Source organism: Mustelus asterias, unplaced genomic scaffold (assembly GCF_964213995.1).
Source record: "Mustelus asterias unplaced genomic scaffold, sMusAst1.hap1.1 HAP1_SCAFFOLD_388, whole genome shotgun sequence".
Taxonomy (NCBI): domain Eukaryota; kingdom Metazoa; phylum Chordata; class Chondrichthyes; order Carcharhiniformes; family Triakidae; genus Mustelus; species Mustelus asterias.
Genome location: NW_027590344.1, coordinates 96,779 through 105,840, shown reverse-complemented (window position 1 = coordinate 105,840; position 9,062 = coordinate 96,779). Strand labels below are relative to the sequence as shown.

General features: G+C 48.5%; 1 protein-coding gene across 1 annotated transcript in view; it reads left to right on the top strand.

Annotated features, from left to right (window-relative positions):
- Positions 1-5,018: 5,018 nt before the first annotated feature.
- The window catches only part of LOC144486544 (NACHT, LRR and PYD domains-containing protein 3-like), a 43,152-nt gene continuing 39,108 nt past the window's right edge, over positions 5,019-9,062 (top strand). Inside the window, exon 1 of the mRNA XM_078204594.1 lies at positions 5,019-5,143. Coding sequence (XP_078060720.1) covers positions 5,019-5,143 — 125 coding nt within the window. The remainder of the gene's footprint in view (positions 5,144-9,062) is intronic.

The window sequence follows — 9,062 nt, the reverse complement described above, 5'->3', positions numbered from 1 at the left end:
ATCATAGAAACCCTACAGTGCAGAAGGAGACCATTCGGCCCATCGAGTCTGCACCGACCACAATCCCACCCAGGCCCTATCCCCACATATTTACCCGCTAATCCCTCTAACCTACGCATCCCAGGAATCTTAGGGGCAATTTTAACCTGGCCAATCAACCTAACCCGCACACCTTTGGACTGTGGGAGGAAACCGGAGCACCCGGAGGAAACCCACGCAGACACGAGGAGAATGTACAAACTCCACACAGACAGTGACCCGAGCCGGGAATCGAACCCGGGACCCTGGAGCTGAAACGTCCTCTGGCACCATCCCCGTGGACAGTGAGGACCCAAAGATCAAAGCCAAATGCTCTGCAATCTCATCACTGGCCTCCCAAAGAATCCTAGGATATATCCTATCTGGCCCAGGGGACTTATCGACCGTCAGGTTTTTCAAAATTGCGAATACATCTTCCCTCAGAACATCTACCTCCTCCAGCCTATCAGCCTGTATCACATGCTCATCCTCAATAACATGGCCCCTCTCCTTGGTGAACACTGAAGAAAAGAAGAAAATCAAGTCTTAAAGGTACAGGCAATGTGAGTGGAGAGAGGGTGAAGCACAGGTTAAAGAGGTGTGGGATTGTGTACAGAGAGTGTGAGTGGAGAGAGGGTGAAGCACAGGTTAAAGAGGTGTGGGATTGTGTACAGTGTGAGTGGAGAGTGGGTGAAGCACAGGTTAAAGAGGTGTGGGGTTGTCTCCAGACAATGTGAGTGGAGAGAGGGTGAAGCACAGGTTAAAGAGGTGTGGGATTGTCTCCAGACAATGTGAGTGGAGAGAGGGTGAAGCACAGGGTAAAGAGTTGTGGGATTGTGTACAGACAATGTGAGTGGAGAGAGGGTGAAGCACAGGTTAAAGAGGTGTGGGATTGTGTAGAGAGAATGTGAGTGGAGAGAGGGTGAAGCACAGGTTAAAGAGGTGTGGGATTGTGTACAGTGTGAGTGGAGAGAGGGTGAAGCACAGGTTAAAGAGGTGTGGGATTGTGTACAGTGTGAGTGGAGAGAGGGTGAAGCACAGGTTAAAGAGGTGTGGGATTGTGTACAGTGTGAGCGGAGAGAGGGTGAAGCACAGGGTAAAGAGGTGTGGGATTGTGTACAGACAATGTGAGTGGAGAGAGGGTGAAGCACAGGTTAAAGAGGTGTGGGATTGTGTACAGAGAGTGTGAGTGGAGAGAGGGTGAAGCACAGGTTAAAGAGGTGTGGGATTGTGTACAGTGTGAGTGGAGATTGGGTGAAGCACAGGTTAAAGAGGTGTGGGGTTGTCTCCAGACAATGTGAGTGGAGAGAGGGTGAAGCACAGGTTAAAGAGGTGTGGGATTGTCTCCAGACAATGTGAGTGGAGAGAGGGTGAAGCACAGGGTAAAGAGTTGTGGGATTGTGTACAGACAATGTGAGTGGAGAGAGGGTGAAGCACAGGTTAAAGAGGTGTGGGATTGTGTAGAGAGAATGTGAGTGGAGAGAGGGTGAAGCACAGGTTAAAGAGGTGTGGGATTGTGTACAGTGTGAGTGGAGAGAGGGTGAAGCACAGGTTAAAGAGGTGTGGGATTGTGTACAGTGTGAGTGGAGAGAGGGTGAAGCACAGGTTAAAGAGGTGTGGGATTGTGTACAGTGTGAGCGGAGAGAGGGTGAAGCACAGGGTAAAGAGGTGTGGGATTGTGTACAGACAATGTGAGTGGAGAGAGGGTGAAGCACAGGTTAAAGAGGTGTGGGATTGTGTACAGAGAGTGTGAGTGGAGAGAGGGTGAAGCACAGGTTAAAGAGGTGTGGGATTGTGCACAGTGTGAGTGGAGAGTGGGTGAAGCACAGGTTAAAGAGGTGTGGGGTTGTCTCCAGACAATGTGAGTGGAGAGAGGGTGAAGCACAGGTTAAAGAGGTGTGGGATTGTCTCCAGACAATGTGAGTGGAGAGAGGGTGAAGCACAGGGTAAAGAGTTGTGGGATTGTGTACAGACAATGTGAGTGGAGAGAGGGTGAAGCACAGGTTAAAGAGGTGTGGGATTGTGTAGAGAGAATGTGAGTGGAGAGAGGGTGAAGCACAGGTTAAAGAGGTGTGGGATTGTGTACAGTGTGAGTGGAGAGAGGGTGAAGCACAGGTTAAAGAGGTGTGGGATTGTGTACAGTGTGAGTGGAGAGAGGGTGAAGCACAGGTTAAAGAGGTGTGGGATTGTGTACAGTGTGAGCGGAGAGAGGGTGAAGCACAGGGTAAAGAGGTGTGGGATTGTGTACAGACAATGTGAGTGGAGAGAGGGTGAAGCACAGGTTAAAGTGGTGTGGGATTGTCTCCAGAAAATGTGAGTGCAGAGAGGGTGGTGCACAGGTTAAAGAGGTGTGGGATTGTGTACAGACAGTGTGAGTGGAGAGAGGGTGAAGCACAGGTTAAAGAGGTGTGGGATTGTGTACAGTGTGAGTGGAGAGAGGGTGAAGCACAGGGTAAAGAGGTGTGGGATTGTGTACAGTGTGAGTGGAGAGAGGGTGAAGCACAGGTTAAAGTGGTGTGGGATTGTGTACAGTGTGAGTGGAGGGAGGGTGAAGCACAGGTTAAAGAGGTGTGGGATTGTGTACAGACAGTGTGAGTGGAGAGAGGGTGAAGCACAGGTTAAAGAGGTGTGGGATTGTGTACAGACAGTGTGAGTGGAGAGAGGGTGAAGCACAGGTTAAAGAGGTGTGGGATTGTGTACAGACAGTGTGAGTGGAGAGAGGGTGAAGCACAGGTTAAAGAGGTGTGGGATTGTGGAGAGACAGTGTGAGTGGAGAGAGGGTGAAGCACAGGTTAAAGAGGTGTGGGATTGTGTCCAGTGTGAGTGGAGAGAGGGTGAAGCACAGGTTAAAGAGGTGTGGGATTGTGTACAGACAGTGTGAGTGGATGGAGGGTGAAGCACAGCTTAAAGAGGTGTGGGATTGTGTACAGACAGTGTGAATGGAGGGAGGGTGAAGCACAGGGTAAAGAGGTGTGGGATTGTGTACAGTGTGAGTGGAGAGAGGGTGAAGCACAGGTTGAAGAGGTGTGGGATTGTGTACAGACAGTGTGAGTGGAGAGAGGGTGAAGCACAGGTTAAAGAGATGTGGGATTGTCTCCAGCCGGGACAGTGACTCATCACAATCTGCCCGACTCCACCCACACCAACTGCCAATCATTCTGCTGGAGCGGCTTCCTATTGGTTGTCTTCATCTGAGGGACAGCAGAATGCACCAATGGAGAATGAGGGTGCAGTGAGGTCCCGCCCACTCAGTGAAAGCGGCTCGCGGTCACGTGGGAACGGCCGTTAACGGTGTCTGCGCGAGGTTGGAGAGGGGGGTCTGAAGTCACTGCCCGCTCACAGCACGTGACCGGGAGCTGACCAATCCGCGCGAACTTCACTCCGGGAGGGTGCGGCCCGTTCCTACTGTGCGCAGGCGCACTGCCGTTTGTGGCTGCGTATCCGGGTATTTCCGGGTCCGGGTTTGTGAATCACGGTGAGGAATTAACGGCCCAGAAAAAGCTTCAACTTCAACAACATTCAGCTTGAGGATTAAAATGGCGGTTTCCTGTGTAAATACAGCCTGTCTTTGTATCATATTAACAGAGCGGGGACGGTCAGTTACATTGTGGGCGGCGCGGTAGCTCAGCGGTTGGTGCTGCGGTCTCACAGCGCCAGGGAGCCGGCTTCAATTCCCGGCCTTGGCTCACTGTCTGTGTGGAGTCTGCACATTCTCCCCGTGTCTGCGGCCCATTCCTCACACTCTCCAAACATCAGCAGCAGAGGGGCACTGGCCATGCTAAGTTGCTGCTCAGTGTCAGGGGATTAGCAGGGTCAACACGGGGATAGGGTCTGGGTTGGATTGTGGGCGGTACAGACTGGATGGACTGAATGGCCTCCTCCTGCACTGCAGCAATTGGATGATTCTATGTTTCATAGAAATATCTGTTATTACACGGCATGGGCGGCACGGTAGCACAGTGGTTAGCACTGCTGCTTTACAGCTCCAGGGACCTGGGTTCGATTCCCGGCTTGGGTCACTGTCTGTGTGGAGTTTGCACATTCTCCTCGTGTCTGCGTGGGTTTCCTCCGGGTGCTCTGGTTTCCTCCCACAGTCCAAAGATGTGCGGGTTAGGTTGATTAGCCATGCTAAAATTGCCCCTTCGTGTCCTGAGATGAGTAGATGAGAGGGATTAGTGGGTAAAATATGGAGGGATATAGGTGTAGGGCCTGGGTGGGATTGTGGTTGGTGCAGACTCAATGGGCCGAGTGGCCTCTTTCTGCACTGTAGGGTTCGTTCTATCTATCTATATCTATCTATCCAATCTAGGCCTTGTCTGTGTAAACACCATCTAAATTGTACGAGCAAACACAGCACCGGATCTCTCTGTTATTTCAGTCTCGGCCCTGTATGAGCATTTGCAGAACATGAAACTAAATTGCTTTTACGGCCGCACATTGAGCAAATGCAAGGAAACTGACTGAGAGCTTGATTGAATACGAGGATATGTGCACATTCTCAGTGCAACACATGTATTGCCACAGCAGTCCCAAATCTCTATCTGTAGAGAGAGAGAGAGAAGAACAGGTACCCGCAATGTTTGTGCCTCATGGAAATCCCCTCCCCACCCTTTTGCCTGTCTGGGCTTCAGCTGTGCAACTTTCACCTCCTTGCCATTGTCCACAGTCCGGACACACCCTGGCATACCTTGTTACCGTCTGGCGGCTCTGGTCCCCAGTGGATGGCCTTTCATGCGTGAGTCCTTCCCCTTATCATCACGACCTAGGGTGGAGGGTTTTGCATGCAGCAACGCCATACAGTCACAGGTTGAGTTGGTTCATAGACCAAAAATACGTCTGTAAACTTTTGCAACCTTTTGGAGTGCATAGACCACATATATGCAAGTTGCCAAAGGCTGCACTTCATTTTCAGTTTCCTGAGAAATGTGTAACTTTCTTTTTTGGTGGGACTTCCGCCCCAAGCACCGATCTTTGGGCACCCGTTATGGAGGGGGACGGGAATGGGGGAGAAGCTCCTCGTGTGCCTGCTCCTGGGCTTGGCCAAGCTGGCCATTAATAGGTCCAAGCTGAGTGGGTCGTCTGTCCCAACTGTTTTCCCATCTACCGCAGCTATGTTCACTGCCAGGTGAAAGGGAGCATGCGATCTCTGCTGGCAACATAGAGGTTTTCCTTACGTGGTGGGCATTGCGGGAACTGGAGTATGTTTTTAACCCCTTTCATCATATTTTTCTTTGTAGTTTAAGTTTCCTTTGAGATTCTGTTCATTTTTATGATGCGGCATTTTAATTGATTCCCTCAATTTGTTGATTTGGTTTATTTTGATAAGATGCTGACTGCAAGATGTAGAATTTCACTGGCATCTCAATCTCTGGACTTTTCCTCGGATGCCAACAGTCCACAGTCAGTCACCTTGCAGAAATGTCCCCCCTCATTTTAGCAAAGAGTAGAGGGCTTTCCTGTGTCAGCAGCTGCTGCATCCCTGGTAGGGATAAGGGATGGAGGGAGAAAGCACGGCGTTGGGGGTGGGGGAAGAACAAGGGGGCGGTCGAGATGGAGTGAGAGGTGGAGGGGGAACCAATTGTAGGTTGCAGTGGTTAGAAAAAACATTTGTACAAATTTATGATTTCTGAAATTTGTAATTTTGAGCAAACTGAGCAGTGGATGTTTGGTGAATTGTCAATCTGGTAGATTGTGTTCAGTAACAGATGAACAATAATCTAATTGAATGAAAGTGCAAACACTCGGGAGTGTTCACTTACTCCTGTCCTTGTAAGTTTGTAAATACTTGCTGTTTTTCCTTGATGGGATGAGGTTCCTCAATTAACTCCTGCTGATGTTGGAACAGAGTCTGATCAATGAAAAATACTCTTGTCCCACGCATTGGTCAGAGCAGTGGAGAATAGGAAAACTGAATGGGGAAGATTGAAGAAATAGGGAGGGAGTCTGTCACAAGGTGTTTGGAAGGAAGGGAAGAACCCTCTCTCTCTCTCTCCCTGAACCATGCCCTCTGTTTCTTTTGCTCTGTGTTTTTCTCCAGTATTTCCTGGATTTAATTCAGTGTCCATCAATGAGCATTATTCGAACTGGGCCTCATTGAATAAAGGAGGATAATTGACATCTAGATCCACCAATGAGGAGATGGAAAGCATCGAAGCGCCAGCCTTAGTGACGCAGAACGTCTGTGCACAGAACGTCACAGTCGGCAATGTGCATGCGCCAGTCTGCTGACTACGCGTGAGAGAGAACCGTTGGCGAACAACGGTGTTAGAAAAGAAACAGCATCAACAGTGAGTATATCTGTGTGATTCTACACTGAATTGAAACAGCATTATAACACTGAGTATATCTGGGTGATTCTAGGCTGAATGCAGACCATCAACACTGAATATATCGTTGAATCATAGATTTTCTGCATTGCAGAAGGAGGCCATTCGGCCCATTGAGTCTGCACCGAGCACAATTCCATCCAGGCCCTATTACCTGTAACCCCACATATTTGCCTTGCTAATCTCCCTTACACTAGGGTCAATTTAGCATGGCCAATCAACCTAACCCTCACATCTTTGGACTGTGTGAGGATATCGGAGCACCCGGAGGAAACTCACGCAGAGACGGGGAGAATGTACAAACTCGAAACAGACAGTGACCCAAGGCTGGTAATTGAACCCGGGTCCCTGGCACTGTGCCACCGTGCCGTCCATAAATCTGGATGATCAAGCCTGAATACAGAGACAACATTATAACACTGAGTGTATCTGAGTGATTCTAGGCTGAATAGAGAGAATTACCAGAGGGTTAACCTTCTCTCCACTCACATTGTCTGTCTGTACCTTTAAGACTTGATTACCTGAAAAGACTCGCATTCCAACCATTACTTTGTAAATTGAGTTTGTGTCTTTATATGCCCTGTTAGTGAACAGAATTCCCACTCACCTGAAGAAGGGGCTTGGGGCTCCGGAAGCTTGTGTGGCTTTTGCTACCAAATAAATCTGTTGGACTTGTTACTGTGAACACTACCAGCTACAGGTCACCATTCTGAAAACAATACGCTTTCCCTGCTGCTCTCTGGAGCGAAGTTTCCCGTTCCACCCACCATGGGAATCGGAAAGCCGAGGGGTGGACCATGGAAAGGCCCGTTGACCTCGGGTTGGATTTTACGGTTTTGGGACGAGCGCAGCCGTAACATCCTGCCCTCTGTCTTCTATCACCAAGCCAGTTCTGTTTCCATCGAGCCAGCCCACCCGATTCCTTGTGATTTCAGTTGTTGTACCAGTCTGCCATGTGGGATCTTGTCAAACGCCTGACTACAGTCCATATAAACTACATCCACAGCCCTTCCCTCATCAATTATCTTTGTCACTTCTTCAAAAACCTCAATCAAGTTGGTGAGACATGACTTCCCCCGACAAAACCATGCTGCCTGACACAAGCTAGTCAATTTCTTCCAAATGTGCACAAATCCTCACCAAAAGTTTCTCCACCACAGACGTTAGGCTCACCAACCCCTGATTTCCTGGATTATGCCTGCTTTCTTTCTGAAACAAGGGATCAACAATGGCTACTCTCCAGTCCTCTGGAACCTCGCCTGTGGTGAAAGAGGATGTGAAGATATCTTTTTACTCCCCTGTTTCTTTCCTCCCACACTAAATTGGGGTCGATCCCATCTGGCCCCAGGGACTTGTCTACCTTAATGTAATTTAGGATACCTACCACTTCCTTCTTCGATATATTGACATTCCCTCGAGTGTTCACACACATATTCTTGGCCTTAACATCCTTCACGCCCATCTCCTTGATGAATATGGATACAAAGTTCTCATTAAGGATCTCACCGCCTTCCTGTGGCTCCATGCATAACTTCCCTCTATTGCCCATGAGTGGGCCTATTCTTTCTTGGGCTAGCCTCTTGCTCCGAATACATGCCTAAAAGACCTGGGATTCTCCTTCTCCCTGTTTGCTAAAAATGTTTTATGGCCTCTTTTAGCCCTCCTAATTCCTTCCTATTTTCTCTCTACTCCTCAGGGGCTTTGTCAGTTTTTTAGTTGCCTCGACCTATTGTATCTTTTCTTTTTGACTATGCTTACAATTTTCCTTGTCATCCATGGTTCCCGAATTCTGGCATTTCCATCCTTCATTTTTCCGGGTCAGGCATTTCCTGCATTTCAATCAATTGGCCTTTAAAAGCTTCCCACATGCCAGACGTGGATTTGCCCTCAAAGAGCCGCTCCCAGTCCGCATTCCCCTGTTCCTGTCTAATTTGGATATATTTGGCCCTCGTCCAATAGAACCGAGGGTCACTCCTGTCCTTATCCATTACTACCCGAAGTCTTATGGAATTATATGGACTTTGCTCCCGTATCTGCTCTGAGCTTTCCAGGTGATGTGTAGCTGACTGATGCTTTTTCAAATTTGAATTCCCTTGCTCTGCCATCGACTTGCTCTGCCTTCGACTTGCTCTTAGCATCTTTGCAGTTCTTCGTTAAACGCCCCTTTTTTGTTGCAGTGGTGACAAACAGCATCAAAACATTTGCAATGATTCACATAGTGTGTCCCTCGACACCTGACACATTGCATTGCTTTCACCTTTCTTCTTGCTGCCTCTTTCTTTACTTGATGCAGTGCACCCTCCTGCGCACCACCATTGGTCTTCTGAATATCTTTTGCATTGCAGCCATTTCCATGCACTGAGAAATTTCTGGGGTCCTCTTGAAAGTCAATGTGGCTTCACCCAATAACTGATGCTTGCTCGGTGTGGGTGAGGCCGGGTCATTGGAGTTGATGAGGAATAAATCCGGATCTGTTCAGATGACCAGGTGTGTATTACAGAGCCTCGCTAGAATGATATTGTAAATTTACTGTTAAATTGAGGAGACCCATCAGGGAGAATGAATTTGTGCTTTGGGATATTGTTTTCACAAAATCAGACACAATGGAAATCTGAGTTGTTGCATGAGATTAAGAGTGAAACGGGTAACTGCATTTTACATTGCTGGTTTTAAACCTTGGTTGTAAATTATTGCTGTTGAATAACTTCCAATTCTAAT